This window comes from Schistocerca cancellata, chromosome 1 (genome assembly GCF_023864275.1).
Source record: "Schistocerca cancellata isolate TAMUIC-IGC-003103 chromosome 1, iqSchCanc2.1, whole genome shotgun sequence".
Taxonomy (NCBI): domain Eukaryota; kingdom Metazoa; phylum Arthropoda; class Insecta; order Orthoptera; family Acrididae; genus Schistocerca; species Schistocerca cancellata.
Window position 1 is genome coordinate 1170022069 of NC_064626.1, and position 27130 is coordinate 1170049198.

Consider the following 27130-nt stretch of genomic DNA (forward strand, 5'->3'; position numbering starts at 1 on the left):
TACATTATTGAGCAACAGCAATCTTTGATCATTTGTCCAACAACATAAAGTATCTGGCAGGTAGCAGATCAAGTTTTAAATCTAGCTGAAAATCATTTATTTTGAACAACTCCTTCTACTCCATGGACGAGTTTCTATTTCAGAATTGGTATAAAAAATTGTACCTCTAAATGTAGTTGCATGTGTAGAACTAAAAATTTCAGTAATATTAATATTAGCACTTTCTTCTTTCTTCTTTTGCTACTGCTTTTATCCTGCATTGTGCGCAGGGTCGGCAGGGTGAAGTACGGAATTGACATTGTTAATTTTTTGGGGTGGCCGGATGCCCTTTCTGCCGCCATCCCATACCCCCTGGGATGGAATTAATGTACCCCAGTCTGCATCTAGTGTAAATCGTGAAATAGTGTGTGTGTGTTTCAAATGTCTGCGAGTCGTGGAACTGAGGCGGAACGTGACGACCAGGCCGGTATTCACCAAGTAGGATGTGGAAAACCACCTAAAAACCACATCCAGGCTGGCCGGCACACCGGCCGTCGTCGCTAACCCGCCGGGCGCATTCGATCCGGGACCGGCGCGCCTACCCGAGTCCAGGAAGAAGCGCGTTAGCTTTCTCGGCTATCCTGACGGGTCTAATATTAATATTAGCACTAAATACATATATATCTTGTAATCTGACTTGTTCCACATCATATCGATAAAATAATCGGGAAAATGATCTACTGAACATGACATAACTAAAACTAAAAGTAGGGCACTGGAATGATACCAACTCAATAAAAAATTTGTTCTTTATCATTTTTATTATCAACTGAGCAGGAACTTTAGTTGCCAGCACAGCATGGTAGCACTACAAATCTGATGGAGTTGGGACAACATAGTGATACAGAATTAATGGCGCCAGTTGGGCGCCGACGAGGTGCCGGTGTGGCGATGGATCCAGTCGACGTAGCTGGCGACCCGTGTGTAGATGCCGGGGTAGGGCGGCGTGGCGCACTCGTACCCCCATGACGTCAGACCCTGCAGCACGCCCCCGTGCAGCACTGGACCGCCGGAATCACCCTGCGGAAGGCATTCCAGGACATTAGGTTTCATTGGTGACATTTATGTTCAGGAAAATACGTTTTCAAATATCGCCTTCTTCGAGGTAGAAAGGCTTAGCTCATTTTCAATGGTTTACCTTCTTAACAAAGGAAGTCAAATCTCTCTGCGGCGAACGGGCTGTAGTCTAGAGTACATGCGAAATGCGACATGTGTTCAGATTAGATTAGATTAGTACTTGTTCCATAGATCATGAATACGACACTTCATAATGATGTGGAACGTGTCAGGTTAATAAAAGGTGTCTATACCAGATATTACATTAGGCAAAATATTACATGACACTCAATATTTATAATTTTTTTTTGTGGAGGTTGGGAAATTGCTCACTTACTATATCCAAAAATTCATCTAATGCGTGGAAGGAGTTGCCATTAAGAAATTCTTTTAATTTCCTTTTAAATGCTATATGGCTATCTGTGAGACTTTTGATGCTATTAGGTAAGTGACCACAGACTTTTGAGGCAGCATAATTTACCCCCTTCTGAGTCAAAGTAAGATTTAACCTTGAGTAGTGAAGATCATCCTTTCTCCTAGTGTTGTAGCCATGTACACTGCTATTACTTCTGAATTCGTTCGGATTGTTAATAACAAATTTCATAAGTGAATATATATATTGTGAGGCTACAGTGAAGATCTCTAGCTCTTTAAATAAGTGTCTGCAAGACGATATTGGATGAGCTCCAGCAATTATTCTGATTACACGCTTTTGTGCAATGAACACTCTTTTACTCAATGATGAGTTACCCCAGAATATGATGCAATACGAAATCAGAGAATGAAAATATGGGTGGTAAACTAATTTACTCAGATGTATATCGCCAAAATTTGCAATGACCCTAATAGCAAAGTAGCTAAACTCAAACGTTTCAGCAGATCCTCAGTGTGTTTTTTCCAGTTCAACCCCTCATCAATGCATACACCTAGAAATTTTGAATATTCTACCTTAGCTACCGATTTCTGATCGAAGTCTATATTTATTAATGGTGTCATTCCATTTACTGTGTGGAACTGAATATACTGCGTTTTGTCAAAGTTTAATGAGAGCCCATTTGCAGAGAACCACTTAATGATTTTCTGCTATCACGCGTGGTTGTGAACGTGAAAGCAAACAAGTTGCCGGTAATTAGCCTAAGTTGTCACGTTTAACGCCCGACTCCGATTGGTTTCTCCTCAATCATATCAGATGCCCCTGCTTCATGAGACAATGTGAAGAGCTTTTGAGGTTACAACACAAGACAGCGAGGCATAGTCAGCTTGTCGAAAGCTGTACATCACCTCCCTTAGTCTAAATACATTGATGGGCAAAAACATTAAGACCATTTGCTTAATAGCTTGTTTGTCCGTCTTTGGAAGGAAATATATCACTGATTCTGCGTGTCGGGGATTCGAGAGCTTGTTGGTAGGTATATGGACGTATGTAGCATTACGTGTCTGCGCACAGGTCATATAATTTGCGTAAATAACGAGCCGCTGATTTGAGTACGCAGTGATGGCTCCCTATAGCGAGCGACCCACATGGGTTCCGTAGGATTCACATAAGGCGAATTTCGTCGCCGAGACATCAACGTCAGTCCACTATAATGCTCCTCAAACCACTGTAGCACTGTTCTGGCACCTAGACACGGACGATTATGCTGGTGAAAGGTGACATTGCCTTAGCATGAAGGGACGCAGGTGGTTCCCAGCTGTCTTCGATTACTACCAGAGGTCCCATTCAAGCGGAGGAGAATGCCTCCCATACCGTAACACAGCTCCCATCAGCCTGCGTCCGTGGCGTGCTGCGCGTTTCGAGCCGCCTTTCTTCATCTCGATGACAGCGTTTTTGGAGACGACCATCGACGAAATGTAGCAAAATGTGGTTCACCCTGTAATGGTTCTTTATTTACCCGACCATTACGTCCACTCCAACCCCAGTTCTCGAGACCAGTAATATCGTACTACTTTTCTGGGAAGTAAGACATACACTCCTGGAAATGGAAAAAAGAACACATTGACACCGGTGTGTCAGACCCACCATACTTACTCCGGACACTGCGAGAGGGCTGTACAAGCAATGATCACACGCACGGCACAGCGGACACACCAGGAACCGCGTTGTTGGCCGTCGAATGGCGCTAGCTGCGCAGCATTTGTGCACCGCCGCCGTCAGTGTCAGCCAGTTTGCCGTGGCATACGGAGCTCCATCGCAGTCTTTAACACTGGTAGCATGCCGCGACAGCGTGGACGTGAACCGTATGTGCAGTTGACGGACTTTGAGCGAGGGCGTATAGTGGGCATGCGGGAGGCCGGGTGGACGTACCGCCGAATTGCTCAACACGTGGGGCGTGAGGTCTCCACAGTACATCGATGTTGTCGCCAGTGGTCGGCGGAAGGTGCACGTGCCCGTCGACCTGGGACCGGACCGCAGCGACGCACGGATGCACGCCAAGACCGTAGGATCCTACGCAGTGCCGTAGGGGACCGCACCGCCACTTCCCAGCAAATTAGGGACACTGTTGCTCCTGGGGTATCGGCGAGGACCATTCGCAACCGTCTCCATGAAGCTGGGCTACGGTCCCGCACACCGTTAGGCCGTCTTCCGCTCACGTCCCAACATCGTGCAGCCCGCCTCCAGTGGTGTCGCGACAGGCGTGAATGGAGGGACGAATGGAGACGTGTCGTCTTCAGCGACGAGAGTCGCTTCTGCCTTGGTGCCAATGATGGTCGTATGCGTGTTTGGCGCCGTGCAGGTGAGCGCCACAATCAGGACTGCATACGACCGAGGCACACAGGGCCATCACCCGGCATCATGGTGTGGGGAGCGATCTCCTACACTGGCCGTACACCACTGGTGATCGTCGAGGGGACACTGAATAGTGCACGGTACATCCAAACCGTCATCGAACCCATCGTTCTACCATTCCTAGACCGGCAAGGGAACTTTCTGTTCCAACAGGACAATGCTCGTCCGCACGTATCCCGTGCCACCCAACGTGCTCTAGAAGGTGTAAGTCAACTACCCTGGCCAGCAAGATCTCCGGATCTGTCCCCCATTGAGCATGTTTGGGACTGGATGAAGCGTCGTCTCACGCGGTCTGCACGTCCAGCACGAACGCTGGTCCAACTGAGGCGCCAGGTGGAAATGGCATGGCAAGCCGTTCCACAGGACTACATCCAGCATCTCTACGATCGTCTCCATGGGAGAATAGCAGCCTGCATTGCTGCGAAAGGTGGATATACACTGTACTAGTGCCGACATTGTGCATGCTCTGTTGCCTGTGTCTATGTGCCTGTGGTTCTGTCAGTGTGATCATGTGATGTATCTGACCCCAGGAATGTGTCAATAAAGTTTCCCCTTCCTGGGACAATGAATTCACGGTGTTCTTATTTCAATTTCCAGGAGTGTATTTTTGTGGCAATATTCACATTTGGTTTTATTAATGTATAGGTACCCCGATGTATCGATATATTACAGTGATATGGTCCCTGTGTGTATTCATTTCTGTGAGACTGTCATAATCTTTGACTTACTTGTAACCGTTTTGGCGCGAATGCGCACAGAGCAGTATGTTTGACTTTGCAGAAGTTAAGTTGTTTTTTCGCTTTGTAAAAGAACAGTCAAGTCTTGTGTTTGGTTAAAGTGGAAATTAAATATATGAAGATTGATACAAAACTGTTTTCTTGATGGTGTGACAATTAAGAAGAAGTATATATGAATTTACAAGAAGTTTAATAAAAATGTGGATCGTGAACCAAGTCAAAAATTATTTCTACCATACCATTGTTCTGATCTGAGAGTGTTTGATCATTAAGAATTTCCCGAAAAACGCATTTGTTAGGTCTTCAAATATTGCTAAAATACAGACCTGGACCTTCTAGCAGTCAAAGTGGAATCACCCTAGAATCAACAAGATGGGCCATAACAACTTCGACGAAATCTACGTGGGAATCCATTCAAGGTAAGTGCCAAAATTAATGACTTTTTTACTGTGACTTCATTATTTCCATTCTGACGATACCATCCACAGTCAATAACTTTGTTGTTGCCCGATAAAGCGAACATATGCTGCGTGAGCAACATTATTATTCTGATTTCTAACCTACTTTGCAAGTGGTGGTGTTGTTAGAACCCCAAGAGCTGACACGTTTTCACTGAACGACGGTCGAATCCCGAAGGTCCCGTGCCCACTGCAATCGTAACTGACGATGTCGTGGGGTCAACATGTGAAGGTGTAGGGGTGCTCTGCTGCATAGCTCCGTGTTCAACAACGTACGATGAACGGGTTGCTCCGAAACACTTGTGCGTGCACCAGCATTGTGCTCTTTCGGCAGAGATGCCACAGATAATCGTCTATCCTACTTTACAGAGCAGAGAAGCCTCCGAAACCCACGTTCTGTGGAGAGTCGAGGACGTCCAACCACTTACCGCCTGGTGATAGTTTCACTGTCCTTCCAGCTCTTTCCGTAGATGCACATGACGGTATCACGCGAATATTCGACTGGCTTCATCGCTTTCGAGGCACTCGTTCACTGGCTCTGAGTGATAATAAACAGCCCTTTGTTAAAGTCGATTGTCTCAATGGATTTGCAGCCCATATTTTCGCTAGGGTACTCTCGCCCCCCCCCCCCTTCCCCCGTCTTCGTCTGCTCCATTTACATACCTTTTTTTTTTTTTACCGCGTCACGTGACCGCAACGCCACCAGGCTGCATGCAACGTCACGTTGGGACGTGGTCGTAATGGTTTGGCTGATCAGTGTATTCAAACTTTTTTGCCCTCTCACGTTTAGAATTGGTTTCCAATGTCTTAATCCTAAGCATGACCTCTTGGCCACACTTTGTCATGCGGAATGTTTTTCTCAGTTCGCAAGAGTAATACGATTTCTTGGAACGACTGATCATCCAGTCACTTATCCAAGTTGGTCAGCGAACCACAGCGGGACACACCTATGCCAGAGATTATCTGTCGCATTGCAGACAGCGTCTTAAACCTTTATGATCAGTTAGTCGTGACCATGATGGCTAAGTCAATCGTTACCTATCGAATATCGAAGACAACTTCGAAATTTTGCACAAAATCGGAAAATGTAAAGGAATGGGTGTCATGGAAGGAATGGAAATACTCACAGACTAAAAAAAAATGGAGATAATATTCTAAATGACGTAGCTGAATCCAAAAAACTGAATATTCTTTAGTAGCCTTAAGACTGTTCTAAAGCAACAGGTTTAAGATGTGGCACTGTTTCCTTTTCGGCCGGGTCGCAGCGTAAAATACGTCATAACATGACATTTTGTAATGAATGACTCCAGGAAAGGTGCAAATAGTTTAATCAGTAGTGCCTCTTCCTCGCTACATGATTGTTTCGGCTGTAGCGCCATTCTCGAGTAAACCTGTAGCTGTTACAGTGTTCTAAGGTTTTTACAAGTTGTACATTAAGGTCAATTTACATATTCTGTCTAGCCTAGTTGCAACAAACGCCCATACTGTATCAGTGAGCGAACTGTCGACTAGCTATTTGTTGCTAGATAGTTGCAAGTCACGTATTTTTTATTTTTTGAACTGTTTTCATGAAATACTTTTGACAGCTAAACTGACACTGGACATGGATTTCCGGCCACGCAATGTGCCCCCCTACCTTACCCTACCCCCCTTGCAAATACCCCAATAGCCAATACACGATGAGACTAATGATTATAAAGAGTCCGCTTCGATTGCAAACAGAAACCGGATGTTGACCAAGGTTTCGGCGCGGATAACCACGCCTTCTTCGGAACACACTAAAGCTACAAACTTCCTAAAGAGGCATGGTCCAATATTAATACAGAACGCTCAAAAGGGCTAAAGACTGGCATAAGATGTAAAATAAACGGTACGTGTGTACCATGTCAATAGCTGTACTTGGCTCAAACGTCAGAAGTGTGCTTCCTCACCCCGGCCAACGTTCGGTGGGCCGCAGGCTCTTAGGTAAACCGAGGTGGCGCCTGCAGCTGCGCTGTGAGAGTGTCAGAAAGGAACGCGCATGCGCAAATTGAGAAATCGTCTTCTTCCATCTGATTGGCATAAAATGTGTTACGAAAGTGATCCGATGACCTGGTCATAGGCGCAGGAATTTAAGGCGTGTGTATGTATAATGTCCTAGCTCGAGGACGGTTTTATAAAACTATAGAACGTGGATAGGCTGAAACTATATATGTGTGATAGCAAATTCCACGGATGGTCAAAACGCATGCACGCAGGATAGGCAAAATACCATCAGCTAGAAGGAGGCTAAAAATAAGGGGGATGAATAACCCATTTTTCAAGTATTTGAGGTCGGTGATAGTACTTGATGACTACGCTTGGATAAGCATGTAAAGTTACTATATTAAATTCTAAGCGCTATTGACCAGAAAAGGGTTAAATTAGTATGATAGGCTTAATGTAATTGCGTGAAAGGACGTACAACGTCGCCTTCATCGCCCTTAACATCTAATGACCGACAGATGTCATTTTGAATAGTGCTATCGGATATGTACCTAAAGCTAAACTAGTTTCTCCAAATCAGGTACTTGAGATACTGAACCATGAAGCTTCATCAAGTGAGGTCTGTGAACGCATATAGCGTGGAACAGACAAACTACCTTTATGTGTTAATAGCTGTTGACGTGAAAAGCCAAATAATGTAACTGACTTAATATACATGCGTAAAATTCTTTATAATCATTAAATTCATTCACGATTGCTGATGCGCTGCAATGTTAAAAGTCCTCACCATCAGAATGGTCAACAAAGCAGTATTCTATGTTCATTTAGATTATGACATTTTATCTTTAAGTAAAATGTATTTCTATGCATAAAAGACTGATGTTGAGGAAGCTTTCCAGAAATATGCAATATATTAAGTGAAACATGGGACAGTTAAATGCGACTGGTGGCAGAAAAATGGAAATAATTAACTTAGTGATCAATATCATAAACCTAGTAATTTGAGATGAGGAACTATTGCTCAGAATTAAATGTTTACTTTTTTAATCAGATAATGAACTTACACCTTACGACAACACCTTCAGCTCACATGACAGCGCGTTAGCCTTGATGCCTGCATTACAGCGATTTGTCGCACTCACTCAAATGTCCCTGTTGTTTGTTGTACCAACGGCCAGGCAACCGCGATCCTACCGCCCAGTTCCGCTCAAGTTTCTACTCTGGTTTTTACACCAACGATTTCCCACACGAATAAATTCGTAGGAATGAGAGTCAGTTACCGTTCTGGCATAGGAAAGTGCTTGTGGAGGTGAGGATTTCTGTTTTCTTCACTCTATGTGTTGAGAGAGCAAGAATAATTGCTTGATTCTTCTTGGATCGATTTTTAACTCCAGAGAAGAAGGGGAGGTTATCAATCCAGTCAGCTCATGCAAAATTGGTACAATGCCAAATACAGACTTCTCATCCTAATCGGCGGGTGACCATGCTTTTGGTGTCAAATAAGTTACTCGCTCCTGCTAACCCTACTTAAAACGTGGACACGTCGACAGGACATTAAACGCTAATCTGCCTCACTGTCAGAATGACTAAGACAGCTTTAGTGTCGCAACCGTCTAACCCCTGCCTGGCCAACACTAGAGTTCAGACTAGCTGATCTTCTTTGAAATTTTTTGATATCTTCCGTCGATCCTATCTAATACGGATCCCATACTGCGAAGCAACACTCCAGAAGAGGACGAAAAGGCGCAGAGCAGGCAGTCTCCTTTGTAGATTTGTTGCATCTTTTAAGAGTTCTGCCACTAAAACGCAGTTTTTGGTTCACATTCCCTACAGTATATGGTTGTTCCAGTTTAAATTGTTTGTAAGTGTAATTCCTAGTTATTTGAATCGACTGCTTTTCAATTTCTCTGTTGTAAGGCATAGCAGAAATTTAGAAAATTTTTATAGGACTCATTTGATGGACCTCACACTTTTTATTGTTCGAGGTCAAGTGACAGTTTCATGCAGATATCTTTTCCAAATCGTTTAGCGTTTACTTTTGATTTCTTAATGACTTTACTAGGCAGTAAGCGACAGCATAATCAGCAAACAATCCAAGTGCGCTGCGCAGACTGCATCCTAAACCGTTTATACAGATTAATATCAGGAGAGGTTCTATAAAGCTTTATTGGGCAACATTAGCCATCGCTTCGATTTCACTAGATAACTTCTCGTCAATTTCTATGAACCGTGACCTCTCTGACAGAAAATGAGGAATCCAGTCACGCAACGGTGCAAGGAGTCTGTACATGTGGCACCCGAATACGACAATAATATTAATGTAAACTAAAATTAACCTAGTATACGACTTTCTAAACGATGTATGTCTCTGATAGGCTTTATAATGCGGGTCGTTGACTATGCACGACTGCAGAGACAAAAATACTGTTTCTGGCTCTGAGCACTATGGGACTCAACATCTTAGGTCATCAGTCCCCTAGAACTTACAACTACTTAAACCTAACTAACCTAAGGACATCACACACATCCATGCCCGAGGCAGGTTTCGAACCTGCCACCGTAGCGGCCGCGCGGTTCCAGACTGTAGCGCCTAGAACCGCATACTACTGTTTCTGGTCTGAGATGGTAGTGTTGGAGTAAGACAGCACTGGGCACACAGTTGTGGGTAGCTGACTGTGAATGAAAGAGGATGGTGTAGGCGGTTTTTGTGGTGTGTTCTGTGAAGCCACCAACTGTTATATTAACGTAGGAATTACGTGAACATGTAAGCAGAAGTCTTCATGCAAGTAAGGTAAAGATATTAAATAATCATGATTTTCGTTATGCTAGCCCGTTAGTATAGATAAGTTGGCTGATAATTTGTAATTTTGAGTAACCCCAGAATGTACATAAACTGATTTGATAAAAGATAGTTAGCTATGTCACTTTTGTAATGTTTCTAAGATGTGTTAACACAGCTATAAGTCATTTGATGGATTGCGTTTATGCTGGTTTAGTCAGGTTAGATAATACTGGCTGTATAAATCTCATTGTTCGTGAATCAGTCAGTAAATATGATGGTTCAAATTGCTCTGAGCAGCATTATGGGACTTAACATCTAAGGTCATCAGTCCCCCAGAACTTAGAACTACTTAAACCTAACTAACCTAAGGACATCACACAAATCCATGCCCGAGGCAGAATTCGAACCTGCGAGCGTAGCGGTCGCGCAGTTCCAGACTGAAGCGCCTAGAACCGCTCGGCACACCGGCCGGCAGTAAATATGATGTACTTTTCTGACTAATATAACTTCAATTGTCAGATGTTTTTAAAAAGACAAACTTAACTTGCAATATAATTTTTGCTAAAGATCCCAGTGTTGGAAATTCAATCAGTACCGTCTCCCTGCCCAGGTCATATGTTTTTCAAAGAAGTTGGATTTTTCTTATATGTTTTCATTCATCAGCCAAAAGAATTGCATGTGCATTTCAAGGTATTATGGCCTGCATTGCACAATGCTGAGCCTGTAGACAGCTTATTTTATTTTTTTCATGAGAGACTAGAATATAAAGTGGTCCACTGTTGCTGCTTAAGAGAAATTAATTTATTGTTATGTGCACAGGGACCAAGGTTATCAGTTCTGAATAGGGTCAGAGATTTCAATGCCTAAGAGGCTGAATGTGTTTTTGCAGTGACTGTATTTCTTTATTGGTATTGGGAGTTGCATTGCCCAAACAGTGCGTATAAAGTTTTTGCTAACAGTAACGCAGAGTAAGCACACCACTTACACGCTACACGATAACTACAGTTTGGAATCCATTCCTCATTCAATATATCATTCAAGAATTTTTAACAACGTTACACATTCATTCAATGTAATCAAAAAAAGATGTATTTATTTAAAGAATGTTACAACTGAAACGATACTCCATAAGTAGCCAATGTGATTAGAAGCTGCATGTGAGGACTGGTATCAAAAACCTTCTGAAAATCTAGAAACATAGAATCAGTTTTGTGGTATTACGCATCAGTACAACACCCACTCGTGTACTACAATTGGTAAAGGAACAGCAAGTTTCCGTCTGATGCTTCCAGCTGTCGTGCGAGATCTGGTCGACCCAGTGGTACATTCCCACTGAGTGAGCCACAGCTCCAATGAATCTTTACCACGAGCGCCCTCTTTCCCCCCAATATAGGATGACCGGCGGCAGCGACTCATCCCACTTGCATATGGAGTCTCAACGCTACGACAGCTTCGTTCATCCTTAGTACAGCGAGCCTCATCCTAGCTGCCCTTGTATGAGATGGACTCTGTTTCTTGCTGCACTAAGTAATGAGTCTTGAAATGCTTGAAGAAATACAAGTTACATAAATCTTCTGTTTACTGTGTTAACTTGTTTGCTTATCATTTCTACTCCTGTCAAGCTTTGCTACGCCCCAAGTTATCGAACCATTCTGTACCCCACCTCTCCTTGTGTACGAAGCCGTACACAACAAGTTTGAGGTCACCTGTCGAGAGCATTTATTACTCGATGAGAATAAAAACCTTGTTGTGCTGCGTTACTTTCTGAATCGGTAGTGACTGTATCGATAGATCGAATTCTTGGAGGTAATTCATAATGATCGGGCCGGCCGCGGTGGTCTAGCGGTTCTAGGCGCGCAGTCCGGAACCGCGCGACTGCTACGATCGCAGGTTCGAATCCTGCCTCGGGCATGGATGTGTGTGATGTCCTTAGGTTAGTTAGGTTTAAGTAGTTCTAAGTTCTAGGGGACTGATGACCACAGATGTTAAGTCCCATAGTGCTCAGAGCCATTTGAACCATAATGATCGGAAACAGTATATGTTTCAAAATTCTACTGCAGATAGACGTCAGTGATACGTATTGTAATTCAGCGGATTACTCCTCCTTCTTTTTCCGTGAACTAGTTGGTCTTGAGCACCATTCCAGTCATTGTGTATGGATCTTTCGTCTACAGAGCGATTGTATGTGAATGCTAAAAATGGGGCTATTTCATCAGCATACACCGAAAGGAACCTTAACTGGCATGCAGTCCAGATTGGAAGACTTTATAAAGTAACTTAATTTACTTCGCTATATCCACTTCGAAATTACGCATATTTGCAGCTGTTCGTGATTAAAATTCTGGGATATTTTCTGCATCTTCTTTGATGAAAGAATTTCGGCAAACCGTGTTTAGTAACTCTCTACAACTATAGCTGTCATCATGATATTACCATAGATATCGTGCAATGAAGGTGTTTATTTTGTCTTGTCGTTGGTATATTTTACACACAACCAGAATCTCTTTGAATTTTCTGCCAGATTTTGAGGCAGAGTTTCGTTTCGGAAACTATTAAACGCCTGTCGCATGTACATTCCTGGAAATGGAAAAAAGAACACAATGACACCGGTGTGTCAGACCCACCATACTTGCTCCGGACACTGCGAGAGGGCTGTACAAGCAATGATCACACGCACGGCACAGCGGACACACCAGGAACCGCGGTGTTGGCCGTCGAATGGCGCTAGCTGCGCAGCATTTGTGCACCGCCGCCGTCAGTGTCAGCCAGTTTGCCGTGGCATACGGAGCTCCATCGCAGTCTTTAACACTGGTAGCATGCCGCGACAGCGTGGACGTGAACCGTATGTGCAGTTGACGGACTTTGAGCGAGGGCGTATAGTGGGCATGCGGGAGGCCGGGTGGACGTACCGCCGAATTGCTCAACACGTGGGGCGTGAGGTCTCCACAGTACATCGATGTTGTCGCCAGTGGTCCTCGGAAGGTGCACGTGCCCGTCGACCTGGGACCCGACCGCAGCGACGCACGGATGCACGCCAAGACCGTAGGATCCTACGCAGTGCCGTAGGGGACCGCACCGCCACTTCCCAGCAAATTAGGGACACTGTTGCTCCTGGGGTATCGGCGAGGACCATTCGCAACCGTCTCCATGAAGCTGGGCTACAGTCCCGCACACCGTTAGGCCGTCTTCCGCTCACGCCCCAACATCGTGCAGCCCGCCTCCAGTGGTGTCGCGACAGGCGTGAATGGAGGGACGAATGGAGACGTGTCGTCTTCAGCGATGAGAGTCGCTTCTGCCTTGGTGCCAATGATGGTCGTATGCGTGTTTGGCGCCGTGCAGGTGAGCGCCACAATCAGGACTGCATACGACCGAGGCACACAGGCCCAACACCCGGCATCATGGTGTGGGGAGCGATCTCCTACACTGGCCGCACACCACTGGTGATCGTCGAGGGGACACTGAATAGTGCACGATACATCCAAACCGTCATCGAACCCATCGTTCTACCATTCCTAGACCGGCAAGGGAACTTGCTGTTCCAACAGGACAATGCACGTCCGCATGTATCCCGTGCCACCCAACGTGCTCTAGAAGGTGTAAGTCAACTACCGTGGCCAGCAAGATCTCCGGATCTGTCCCCCACTGAGCATGTTTGGGACTGGATGAAGCGTCGTCTCACGCGGTCTGCACGTCCAGCACGAACGCTGGTCCAACTGAGGCGCCAGGTGGAAATGGCATGGCAAGCCGTTCCACAGGACTACATCCAGCATCTCTACGATCGTCTCCATGGGAGACTAGCAGCCTGCATTGCTGCGAAAGGTGGATATACACTGTACTAGTGCCGACATTGTGCATGCTCTGTTGCCTGTGTCTATGTGCCTGTGGTTCTGTTAGTGTGATCATGTGATGTATCTGACCCCAGGAATGTGTCAATAAAGTTTCCCCTTCCTGGGACAATGAATTCACGGTGTTCTTATTTCAATTTCCAGGAGTGTATGTGACGATAGATTTAGGCCCACTATCTTCCTATGAAGGTGCTCAGATGAATTCTTGTCTTAATGATCGTAGATAGTTCTTGTGCACGATCGTAACTATTCCAGTCTGTGAATACTCTTAATAGCAATCCCCAGACCAGACAGCCGCAAATCCAGAAGTAATACTCGTCCTTCAACCCTGTTGAGTTGTACTTAAGATAAGTAAATAAATTGGAGAAATTACAAAATAAATGAAAAACTTAGTTTAGTTTAGAAGAATTACACACTGGCAAACAACGGACAAAGCAGCAGTGGGAACGGCCGGCGCTTGCAAGTCAGCATAGCACGTTCAGGAGAAGCTGCCGATTCAGCCGTCAGGGCATCGCCCGACCGGCTCACGTGTTTCTCAGTTGTCACATGTGAGCAAAGGCCCTCGCCTGCATTCCAAGAGCCAATGACCGACGTTAAGAAGATTCTTCGAGAAGCTTTTCAACGTGACAGGCGAGGCAATGACCGTGAAGTCGTTCACCTCCAGTGGACTGAAGTGAATAAATACGCGAGACGCAGTGGGCCCGAAAGAGGAAGGAGAGAAGAGTAGCAGTAGTTTTCAGTCAGTTTCGGCGCTGAAGACTGTCATGCAAGAAGAGACTACATCATGCACAGACGCACCAAGTCTGCCGCTGTAATGGAATAGCAAGCAGCAGTTAGAAGGTATTTGAAGTCTGATTTTTACGTACCCGGGTGACTCGTGAGGACGGGAAGGAGACGGCCTCACATCAGCAGTCACCTGTGAGCGGGGATGAAGATCTGACAGCCGAAGACTGGCAAGCGGGAGTCCGTTGTTCGAGTCCGGGACACTGGCCTTTCCCCACCGCGCCGCTCTGCTGGCCGACGCACGACACTGACACACGCGGCCGCTTAGAGAAGAGAAACACTGGGACGCCACATCCAAGGTATCACCGTCCGATGCACGACTTCGCTCTCAATAATTAAACGGGCCACAGCATGATGCGCGTCTCCAGTCAACTGTGCGAGACGGCGACACGAGATACACACCGCCACGCGTAATCAGACGCCGCCGCTGCCGCAGCAGAAGGCTTCGCAAACGACACAGCTGCCGCTCTCCGAGCCAGAACATGGAGTAAGGAAACAGTTGTACAAACTTGCAGTCGAATTAAGTCGGGTGATGTTGAGGGTATTAGATTAGGAAATGAGACACTTAAAGTAGTAAAGGAGTTTTGCTATTTGGGGAGCAAAATAACTGATGATGGTCGAAGTAGAGAGGATATAAAATGTAGACTCGCAATGGCAAGGAAAGCGTTTTTGAAGAAGAGAAATTTGTTAACATCGAGTATAGATTTAAGTGTCAGGAAGTCATTTCTGAAAGTATTTGTATGGAGTGTAGCCATGTATGGAAGTGAAACATGGACGGTAAATAGTTTGGACAAGAAGAGAATAGAAGCTTTCGAAATGTGGTGCTACAGAAGAATGCTGAAGATTAGATGGGTAGATCACATAACTAATGAGGAAGTATTGAATAGGATTGGGGAGAAGAGAAGTTTGTGGCACAACTTGACCAGAAGAAGGGATCGGTTGGTAGGACATGTTCTGAGGCATTAAGGGATCACCAATTTAGTATTACTTACATGACAGGTACCGTAGTTCACATCCTCAAAACGAGCAGCGCAGATCTGGGAGGAGTACTGGGAGATGAAGAAGCTTGCACAGGATAGAGTAGCATGGAGAGCTGCATCAAACCAGTCTCAGGACTGAAGACCATAACAACAACAACATGTAAAGATGCTGTTTCATTCTACCTCATACCCGAGCCAAGGAAGAACCCAGCCTGCCCACATGTTGTTAAGAGAGAAAAATCAATTTATTTAGTATTTTCATCCTGACATAATGCTTTAGTGTCAAAGGCCCTTTGCAGTAATGCTCATCCTGACAAATGGCTAGCATCAAAAGAGAAAACCCAGTTACATTCAGTAACAGAACTGTTACAACCCATTCCTGAATACAAACAGCAACAGGAAAACTTATCTACAACCTGCGAAGAATATTTCAGATTTCTTCCTTAACACACCATGTACGGTTTTTTCCCAGGCCTGTTCATTCACTTGAAACGGCCAGGATTTGGTCACTGCGACCAGCGACGAACGTTCCTGCTCACGACGCCTGCTCCTTACAGTTGTGTGTGTATAGCACAGCGCTCAGACTGACATGTCTCGTTAAGCTCAGGAGACAACCCTTTTTGTCTACAGCCCACAGAGCCTTAATACTTACATGACAGGTACCGTAGTTCACATCCTCAAAACGAGCAGCGCAGATCTGGGAGGAGTAGATGGCGTATCCCAAGTCGCCCCAAATCGATGCACACACCTCTTGGTTCCATTTGTGTAAGTCCTCTTTCTGCAGATCGTCTGTACTTGGTCCCTGGTACTGCAAAATGAAGAGTAAGGACACCATGATACCATTCAACTATCGAAATTTAGAAAATTGCCCCTTTAAGGAATCAAAGTAGCTCATCTGAAACGAGCAAAGAGTATTAATGTAAATAGAAGAAAGATGGTACAATTACATCACTCATTTAAATCTGATACCAGTAATCGGGGAAGTGTTATACAAACTCACATGTATAATTTTAAGCATCACTGCAAAGTCACATATGTATGTATGGAGTTGTAAGCAAAATTTATTAGAAATAACTGGTTATGGATTGGTGTGTTAACATGAAAAATTAGTGCATGCAAACCGCACAAGTAAGTCCTCTCAATATGTATGTCATTAAAGGAGCATGCTTTTCGCTAGAATAATAAGTACTGAGAAAACTCTAAGCTAATGTGACCTTTCAGCCTCCAGCTATAACCTCAACCCTTACGGGCAAGGTGAAAAACGACATACCTCTACACAAGGAAGTAATATACAAACACATGTTCCGCGTTAATGTGGCAGATTATTATACAAGTGAAACCAAAACCACTCTAGGTAATGGATTCTATAGCACAGCACCACCTTGGCCGCCTTAAAAGTAAAAAATCAGAAACTGCACAACATTGTTTTACTGCGGGTCATTCGATGGACTGTAATAAAGCGGAAACTTTCGCGACTTAATCAGTGAGGAATCGATTGCTAACTCGACAGCTAGAATACTTCTTTAATCTGGCCGGTGATTTCCTGTTAGACACGATACGAAATATAAGGAAAAATCCATTTGCTAGGTAATCGACATTTCTCTGCTAGTTCAGAGAATTAGGATAATCGATTTAATATCGACACTGTGACCTTTCATACAGAGGGCACTTCAACATTCTACCGACTTACACGCATCACCAGAATTAATACTCCGAATTCCAATACTGACAATCTGTATCTTATTGAGCAAGCAGTAAAGGACACAAAAGAAAAATTCGGAGTAGGAATTAAAATCCATGAAGAAGAAATAAAAACTTTGAGGTTCGCCAATGACATTGTAATGCTGTCAGAGACGGCAAAGGACCTGGAAGAGCAGCTGAAGGGAATGGACAGTGTATTGAAAGGAGGATATAGCATGAACATCAACAAAAGCAAAACGAGGATAATGGAATGTAGTCGAATTAAATCGGGTGATGCTGCGGGAATTAGATTAGGAAATGAGACACTTAAAGTAGTAAAGGAGTTTTGCTATTTGGGGAGAAAAATATCTGATGATGGTCGAGGTAGAGAGGATATAACATGTAGACTGGCAATGACAAGGAAAGCGTTTCTGAAGAAGAGAAATTTGTTAACATCGAGTATAGATTTAAGCGTCAGGAAGTCGTTTCTGAAACTATTTGTATGGAGTGTAGCCATGTATGGAAGTGAAACGTGGATGATAAATAGTTTAGACAAGAAGAGAATAGAAGCTTTAGAAATGTGGAGCTACAAAAGAATGCTGAAGATTTGGTGGGTAGATCACATAACTAATGAGGAGGTATTGAATATAATTGGAGAGAAGAGAAATTTGAGGCAAAACTTGACTAGAAGAAGGGATCGGTTGGTAGGACACGTTCTGGGGTATTAAGGTATCACCAATTTAGTATTGGAGGGCAGCGTGAAGGGTAAAAATCGTAGAGGGAGACTAAGAGCATTAAGCAGATTCAGCAGGATGTAGGCTGCAATAGGTACTGGGAGATGAAGAAGCTTGCACAGGATAGAGTAGCATGGAGAGCTGCATCAAACCAGTCTCTGTACTGAAGACCACAACAACAACAAATCTTTTTCTCTTAGAAGAATTTCTGACTGCTACAGATACTCTGCCGAACAAAGTCGATGATAGTACTTCAATGAAAAATTTCTTTTTGCAGCCTATAAAACTGTATTTAATATTGGACTTCGACCTTCAAAAAATAATAATTGGTATAGATTTCTAATGTCGGATGTTAACGAAATGTTGCCGTATTTGCTTCTCCCATAGCGTCTAATGTATTGTGTATCATAAAATAACATGTGATGTAGATAATTGCTGTTCAGATGGCACTAAGTGCGTCAAAATTGATGAACTAGTTTTGCAAAAGGTAACATCAGATATTCATCATCCTCAAAATTACGGACACAAGTTCTTTAGCTCTCTCGTTTTCTCATTCAGTTGCATTTTTGCTTAGTTATTCATTTATGCAGATACACAAGGAGTAACTAACAAGAAGGTACCTTAAAAAAGGGAGTTATACATTTTTATGGCAGGCCAAGTAACTTTTCTTCAGTCGCACACTACACCTCAAAGCGACAGAGATACATGGCACTATTGTTCAACAAATTCATTAAGTTCTGTAAAAAAAACGATTGGATCGTTATATCAGTAGTTTAGCTTCTCGACGATAGAAATCCACTCCTAGGTCAGCGAGCCATTCGAGAACCGCCTTATGAGCGTCTTCATCGTTGAAAAATTTCCAATTGTTGCAAACCAGTTCGTCGACTGGCATGTAGTCCAGAACTACACGTTGAATCTGTGTGCATCTTAGACGTTTTCACCTAAACTATCGTACTTGTCCGCGAGATTCCATTTAGGAGAAGGTACCAGCTACCACGTCCTTTCACAGCGTGATGCCCGTATCATCTGTATCGCAGCAGAACTTCGTCTGCAGGAAACCTGGAACATGCACTCTCCTCCGACAATGCGCCACTTTTGATATGTAATGGTCTTAGCGTGCGACGACGCGTGTAACTTACTTTTTGAAGTACCCTTCCAAAGTTCCAAAACTTCCATTTAATATATATTGATCGTGCTTAAAATTTAGAAATACTTCTGAAGCAAGCTTTCGACAGTTTCAGCACAGTGTTAGCGAAACTTCTCAGAAGTGCGGAAGGGTGGGTCAGATGGAGAGGGTGGGGGCAGTGAATCTCCAACGCTCCTAAATTTGACATTGACCTAAAACGCTATTTGTTGGATGTTTTCAACTGCAAAAATATTATCCACCAGGCCAATTTAATATGAACCGGCAGTGTGGGTCATGGAGATCAAGTCTCTAAGCTTACAGCTTGGCGTCCCTGTGGCTCTAGGGGTCAATAATATTTCAGCACCGGCCGTAGTAACAGAGCGATGTCCTTAGGTTAGTTAGGTTTAATTAGTTCTAAGTTCTAGGGGACTTATGACCTCAGGAGTTAAGTCCCATAGTGCTCAGAGCCCAATATTTCAGCGACAAATGACGAAGATGTAAAGCAGCGTGCGTTTGGTCTCTTTCTGCGACGTTCCTGTCATTGCGATGGCGCCCACATGAATGTGTATCGAAAATCATTCTACAAACTGTAGCGGATCAGCCTTATTATTTGTTTATTAGCACAGGTCAAAAGTGCGTGTAGGCACCGATTATCAGGCTGAGGCACCGAGAGCTCTGTGTCTCTGAGGTTAGTTAAGTAGCAGTCGTCGACTAGAAACCATTGGCGGTAGTCGAATGTAGGTGTTGAGCGCGTCGCCCTAGTCGCTGGCAGACTCTCGGCAATAGGCATGCTGTGGCAATTGGCACTTTTTCATTTAAAGTGGATAGAAAGAGGAATTGTGCGAACAATACATGAATGAATGTTACAGCTACCACCCCTGTCACTATTGGATATTTAAAACCAAACTCGAACGAATAATCCGAATGGGACAGAATTCGGTAGATGTGATGTGCTTGTACTGACAAACAAATTATTACAGTATCGTAGAAACCGGATGATTTACTCAAAAAAAAAAAAAAAAAGAGCTTCGCATATTAAGTCAATAACGCGTTGGTCTATCTCTGGCCCTAAGGCGAGCAGATATTCGACTTGGCATTGAGTGATAGGGTTGTTGGATGTACTTCTGAGGACTACCTTGCCGAATTCTGTCCAGTTGGTAACTTACGAGGTGCATTCAAGTTCTAAGGCCTCCGACTTTTTTTTTCTAATTAGCTACTCACCCGAAATCGATGAAGCTGGCGTTACTTCTCGACGTAATCACCCTGCAGACGTACACATTTTTCACAACGCTGACGACATGATTCCATGGCAGCGGCGAAGGTTCCTTTAGGAGTCTGTTTTGACCACTGGAAAATCGCTGAGGCAATAGCAGCACGGCTGGTGAATGTGCGGCCACGGAGAGTGTCTTTCATTGTTGGAAAAAGCCAAAAGTCACTAGGAGCCAGGTCAGGTGAGTAGGGAGCATGGGGAATCACTTCAAAGTTGTTATCACGAAGAAACTGTTGCGTAACTTTAGCTCGATGAGCGGGTGCGTAGTCTTGGCGAAACAGCACACGTGCAGCCCTTCCCGGACGTTTTTGTTGCAGTGCAGGAAGGAATTTGTTCTTCAAAACATTTTCGTAGTATGCACCTGTTACCGTAGTGCCCTTTGGAACGCAATGGGTAAGGATTACGCCCTCGCTGTCCCAGAACATGGACACCATCATTTTTGCAGCACTGGCGGTTACCCGAAATTTTTTTGGTGGCAGTGAATCTGTTTGCTTCCATTGAGATGACTGGCGCTTTGTTTCTGGACTGAAAAATGGCATCTACGTCTCATCCACTGTCACAAACGACGAAAAGAAAGTCCCATTCATGCTGTCGTTGCGCGTCAACATTGCTTGGCAACATTCCACACGGGCAGCCATGTGGTCGTCCGTCAGCATTTGTGGCACCCACCTGGATGACACTTTTCGCATTTTCTGGTCGCCATGCAGGATTGTGTGCACAGAACCCACAGAAATGCTAACTCTGCAGGCGATCTGTTCAACAGTCATTCGGCAATCCTCCAAAACAATTCTCTCCACTTTCTCGATCATGTCGTCAGACCAGCTTGTGCGAGCCTGAGGTTGTTTCGGTTTGTTGTCACATGATGTTCTGCCTTCATTAAACTGTCGCACCCACGAACGCACTTTTGACACACCCATAACTCCATCACCACATGTCTCCTTCAACTGTCGATGAATTTCAATTGGTTTCACACCATGCAAATTCAGAAAACGAATGATTGCACGCTGTTCAAGTAAGGAAAACGTCGCCGTTTTAAGTATTTAAAACAGTTCTCATTCCCGCCACTGGTGGTAAAATTCCATCTGCCGTACGGTGCTGCCATCTCTGGGACGAATTGACAATGAACGCGGCCTCATTTTAAAACAATGCGCATGTTTCTATCTCTTACCAGTCCGGGGGAAAAAAATTCGGAGGCCTTAGAACTTGAATGCATCTCGTATATCGTCAAACTCCCGAGCTGGTTGGAGGGCCCTGCCCATAATGCTCCTAACGTCCTCAGCTGAGGAGACATATAGCAACGCTGCTGGGTGTGGCAAGCACGAAGACAAGTAGTAGAGAAGATATTCTACACCTCGTTTTGTAGCCCTTCTTGGCAAGCCGTGCTGGGCTTACTTTTCAGCAAGACAACGCCCACACACTACGAGAGTGTCTACTGCTTCTCATCGTGCTTGCCAAACCCTACTTTGGTCACCGAGGACACCGGATCTCTCCAAAGTAGAGACCGTTTGGTGCATTACGGACAGGTCCCTCCAAACAGCACGGTATTTTGACGATCTAAGACACCAACTGGACAGAATCCGGCAACATCTCCCTCAAGAGAACGTCCAACAACTCTACCTACCAATGCCAAGCCGAATGACTCCTTGCAAAAGTGCTAGATATTGACGAACGCGTTATTGATTTGCTCAATTTGTAAAGCTCTTTCTCCTGAATGAATGATCAAATTTTTCTGAAATTGTAATCATTTATTTGTCTGTACATTGCCATCACTTCTAGCGATGCCGGCCTCGCTCGGATATTTCCTTCGTGGTGCGTCTTTTTTTCCCTTCCTGTTTTTTCTTTTTTCCTTATAGTGTATATGGGTGTGAGTCTAATCAGAGTATCGTGTGATAAAATAAGGGAAATCAGATCTCGTACGGAAAAATATGGGTGTTCATTCATTCCGCGCGCTATACGAGATTGGAATAATAGAGAATTGTGAAGGTGGTTCGATGAACCCTCTGCCAGGCGCTTAAATGTGATTTGCAGAGTACCCATGTAGATGTGTATGTACTACTATTTCAGTTTTGGCCTGCGTCGAGATTTTACTGGTTTTTGTACACCGCATTTGGGTCTAAAAAAACACTTTTCAGAATATTAGAACTCCACACCGCCGTTTAGTCCAACGGAACCTATATTCAAATCTGTGTTCGTATCCAGTCCTGTAATATCGTTGTAAAATCCCTCTTTCCAAGCTGATGATCTTTACGTATTAGCCAAGATCTAAAATTAATTTTAGGCTCCATTCGTTATTCTAGTGAAGATTTGTGGCGAAATCTATCGGTAATGTTACAAAACTGAAGCAGGATTGTTTTGCTGAAGAGTAGATTTCTCCATTACTTCGTTATTCTGTCCCGATATCCAAGCCTCCACGTGACTTTCTGTACTACCGCGGATAGAACACACGCAGCCGGACATGTAACACATGGGCCACACGCTCTGAACTTACAAATCAAAGTATGTTGGGAAACTGCATCTCCTGAGGATGATGGGACTTCCGAAAGGCTCAGGTTTTTAATACAGACACTGAACCTCATTTTTCAAAGCTTTAATCTGATGATGGCTGCCGACGGAACGGCGTAATAAATAAATATATTAAACTGACTGTTTTCTTCACTAAATAACATGTCCTGTGTCTCGGTCTGTAAACTTCGCCAAGCATATTACACTTCAGGGAGATGAGACATTGCGTTTCTAATGCTTTGTTTTTCGTCATCTTAAAATTATAGCCCGATTCGGAAAAGAAAGTACCCACCGTTTCTCACACAAACGGCACCAATCCGGCTTCTGATAAAATCTTGTCATTTACAGTGGCTGCTCACATTTTCGTTTTCTATTTACCTATTTTCCAAGTTTACTTCAACTGAAAAGCAGTTACTGAGGAAATAAACATTTAACGGTGCGACGACGATGGGCTCGCTAGACTTGGAGCAGACTGGGGAAGAAATCGGCCGTGTCCTTATGAGACGAACCATTCCAGCCCTTGCGTTAAGCCAGTTAAGTAAAAAAAGAAAAAACTAAAATTACTGGTCGGAAGGAGACTTGAACGTGAGTTTTCCCGCTTGGAGGACCAGTTTTCTTTTTCTATTTTTTAATGGGGTAGGACGTCAGACTGGCCGACTTGGAGCAGGAGAGGCACCACAGGACATTTTAATTTCCACTGTCTGTACTTTTACAAATAAATTCATAAGACTTTGTCAGCATGACCAGGAAGGGTTCAGGATTAACGCTCATAGCAGTGGAAGTTCAAAAATAAAACAAATATATTTTTTTACATGTGAAATGTCATCATTTTTTCACTTGCTATTGGCTGCATTTGTTGCTATAGGTACACTTTTCTTCATAAGTAAGGGAGGTTATTCGGTGAATTTTGCACAGCATGCAAACCATACTTACAGGTGTATGAAACTCTAGAATTTTCCGAATCTATTAAAAATTGTGCTAAAAGTTGAGATAATTAACCATAAAATTTGAGTTTTTTCAAAACATGAAGTTTAAAATGTAACAGCTCATTCATTTTTTCATTAATTAAATACACCTGTAAGTATGGTTTGTATGCCGTACAAAATTCATCGAAGAATCTCTCTTACTTGCGAAGAAAAGTGTACCTATAGCAAAAAGTGTAGCCAATAGTAAGTGAAAAAATGAGGAAATTTCACACGTAAAAAAATTTGTTTTTTTATACTTTTGAACTTACATTGCTATGAGTTTGAATCCTGAATCCTTCCTGGTCGTGTTGACAAGGTTTTATGAATTTCTTTGTAAAAGTATAGACAGTGGAAATTAAAATGTCGTGTGGAGCCTCTCCTGCTCCAAGTCGGCCCTTTTGACGTCCTACCCCCCTTAAGCGGCGTATTTTTCTTGTGCTATTTAAGACTTTTAACAGTTAATGCGGATAATTTTTTGAAATATAAGGAAAAAAAACTGAGAATCTGAAACTTTGTCCCTGTAAAGCACAGAGACCCTTTATTTTCATAAATTTGAAACTGTTTAACTAAAACTCTTTCTCAAAAATGAGGATTCCAGAACTGACTATGGACTGAAGTTCAGAACTCCTAGCAGATCTTCGGTCTCTTCTCCTTTTTCTAATGAAAGAAGCGAAAAACAAGCCTCATTTGCCTAAACGTCGATCTTCTGCCCGACACGCTTGGCGAGATATTCTCACTTACATGATAGTCCGCTTCTAGTTACTAAATGATAAAATCTTAGAGAACGAATCTATTTAATTTTAAACAGGGAGGGATCACAGTGGGCGACTGTCGAATATTCTGACGTGTGGTTACTGTGTCCTCTCCCTTGCGCTCCTCCCCCCTCCCCCTCCCCCCACCCCTTCCTCAACAATCGTGTTTGAATCTTTGGGTTCCTGAACCATCTCAGTTCTTCAGTTGGAGATATTCCATATTACCTACTTAGGTCTTCCGCAAGGGAATGTGGTATCCAGAGCCATGTATAGGTATGAGATTTTGGAAATTTTCTTATACTTGTTAGTGTTTCAGAGTGAATCTTCTGTTCGAACTTGTTTGGATTCGCTAGACAAAAGTATCCGCTATATACACGCAGCAGTCATGCTTACAAGGGAAATTAATAAATAAATGTCGTGTGACTAGGCCTCCCGTCAGGTAGACGGTTCGCCAGGTGCAAGTCTTTCGATTTGACGCCACTTCGGCGACTCGCCCGTCTCTCACATTTAGTGGTAACATGGCCCAGTGTGTAGTCCATCGAAAACTGAACACAGACCAAACATGAAAACGGGAAGAAGTTGTACTGAACTGTGAAAAAAGAAGCAAAATAGAAATAGTGAACGGTCCAATCTCAAGATGTGCAACATCGAGTAAATTGTTGGAACCACGACGTCATGGTTGTGTGCTGACGATGTTGTACTAGAAAGTGGGAGATCAGTGTTCAAATCTCCCTCGTAACTTTTTTTTTTCAAGAAAATTATGAACTGACCGTGCGGTTATTGTCGTTTCTGTTCGCTTTATTCATACTTGTATCAACGTCGTGGTGTAACGTCCGCTTGCAACAGTGAGGTGTAAGGAAAGGACTTCCAGGCGTACTTATCACCTATCTGTCCTACACAAGGACAACGTGTTATCACTCTTGAATTCCTTTGTTGTAACGTAGTCCACACCCGTTTATTTGTTATTTTTATTTCTGTGAGAGATGCAGCATCTCGCCTGCTCTTAATATTCATCACATTTACTTGCGATGCTAATACATTCTTACCACATGCCTCATTTTCTATAACCAATACACTGTATGACATTTTCAAGACTACAGAAGGAGAACAGACACGTCAATGACCTCACGGAAAGTTCATAATTTAGAAAGAAAAGGGGTGGAGAGGGGGGGGGCGAGGGATATTTGAACACGAATCTCCCGCCTTGAAGTCCAACACCGTGACCTCACAGTCATGACGCCGTGTTTCTGGCAATTCCCTCGATATTGAATATCTTGAGCTTGGAACTTCACTGTTTCTATTTTCCTTCTTTTTTTTTACAGTTCACTACACCTTCTTCCTGTTCTCATGCTCGACCTGTGTGCAGTTTTTGATGGGCTATCCACTAAGCCATGTTACCACAAAATCTGAGACGGGTGCGATGGGGAGTTCCCCCTGTTAGGTGTTGGAAAGAGTCGAACGTCGGACTGGAGAATCTTTTGTAGGTTAAGAGCATACGTTGCCGTACGGCGGAGGGACACCAGCCTCTTCCCCATCCATTGCCATCGGAAAAGCTGGTCCCAACAGATAGACTTGTGTGCAAGTGGAACCACCAGAAGGCACCGTTGCCACCATGTTCGTAAACACATAGTGCAACATACATATAGCACGCTATTGTAGTACAGTATGATGAACGTTTCCTCACATTTTTGGCCATTTTTTATCTGACATCTTAATCGTTAAACCATCTAGCACAGTGAGACAAATAGCTGACTTACCAAGATGACAACCATTTTGTGAAAAACAACTTGAAACAGAAGCGTATGAAAATGGACTAGAAGCATTTGAGAAATCTTTCACGCAGGAGGATCGTACAAACATACCGCCGTTTGAGTCTCGTACAGATCCCCGTGTGGAGGACATAGTGATAGACATCCCTGGGGTTGTGAAGCAGCTGAATGGGTTGAAAATAAATAAATCGCCGGGTCCTGATGGGATTCCAATTCGGTTTTACAGAGAGTACTCTACTGCATTGTCTCCTTACTTAGCTTGCATTTATCGCGAATCTCTTGCCCAACGTAAAATCCCGAGCGACTGGAAAAAAGCGCAGGTGACGCCTGTATATTAGAAGGGTAGAAGGACGGATCCTCAAAATTACAGACCAATATCCTTAACATCGGTTTGTTGCAGTATTCTCGAACATATTCTCAGTTCGAATATAATGAATTGCCTTGAGACAGAGAAGTTGCTGTACATGCATCAGCACGACTTTAAAAAGCATCGCTCCTGCGAAACGCAACCCGCCCTTTTTTCACATGATATCTTGCGAACCATGGATGAAGGGTATCAGACGGATGCCATATTCCTTGACTTCCGGAAAGCGTTTGACTCGGTGCCCCACTGCAGACTCCTAACTAAGGTACGAGCATATGGGATTGGTTCCCAAGTATGAGAGTGGCTCAAAGACTTCTTATGCAATAGAACCCAGTACGTTGTCCTCGATGGTGAGTGTTCATCGAAGGTGATGGTATCATCTGGAGTGCCCCAGGGAAGTGTGGTAGGTCCGCTGTTGTTTTCTATTTACATAAATGATCTTTTGGGTAGGGTGAATAGCAATGTGAGGCTGTTTGCTGATGATGCTGTGGTGTACGGGAAGGGATCGTCGTTGAGTGCCTGTAGGAGGATACAA

General features: G+C 43.9%; 1 protein-coding gene across 1 annotated transcript; it reads right to left on the reverse strand.

Annotated features, from left to right (window-relative positions):
- Positions 1–888: 888 nt before the first annotated feature.
- On the reverse strand, positions 889–26076 carry LOC126139741 (mite allergen Eur m 3-like). Its single transcript, XM_049915229.1, has 3 exons — positions 25960–26076; positions 16086–16241; positions 889–1059 (listed from the first exon to the last, which is right to left on the reverse strand). Exons 1-3 carry the CDS (start codon positions 26074–26076, stop codon positions 889–891), a joined length of 444 nt encoding a protein of 147 aa, XP_049771186.1.
- Between the last annotated feature and the right edge of the window lie 1054 nt (positions 26077–27130).

Excerpts from the sequence above, each read along its gene's own strand:
- LOC126139741 (XM_049915229.1), bottom strand. The coding sequence starts at position 26,076 with ATGGTGGCAACGGTGCCTTCTGGTGGTTCCACTTGCACACAAGTCTAT. Across the intron at positions 16,242-25,959 it reads TCCCTCCGCCGTACGGCAAC|TACCAGGGACCAAGTACAGA; the intron begins GTATGCTCTTAA and ends TTCATTTTGCAG. Across the intron at positions 1,060-16,085 it reads TGAACTACGGTACCTGTCAT|GGTGATTCCGGCGGTCCAGT; the intron begins GTAAGTATTAAG and ends TGCCTTCCGCAG.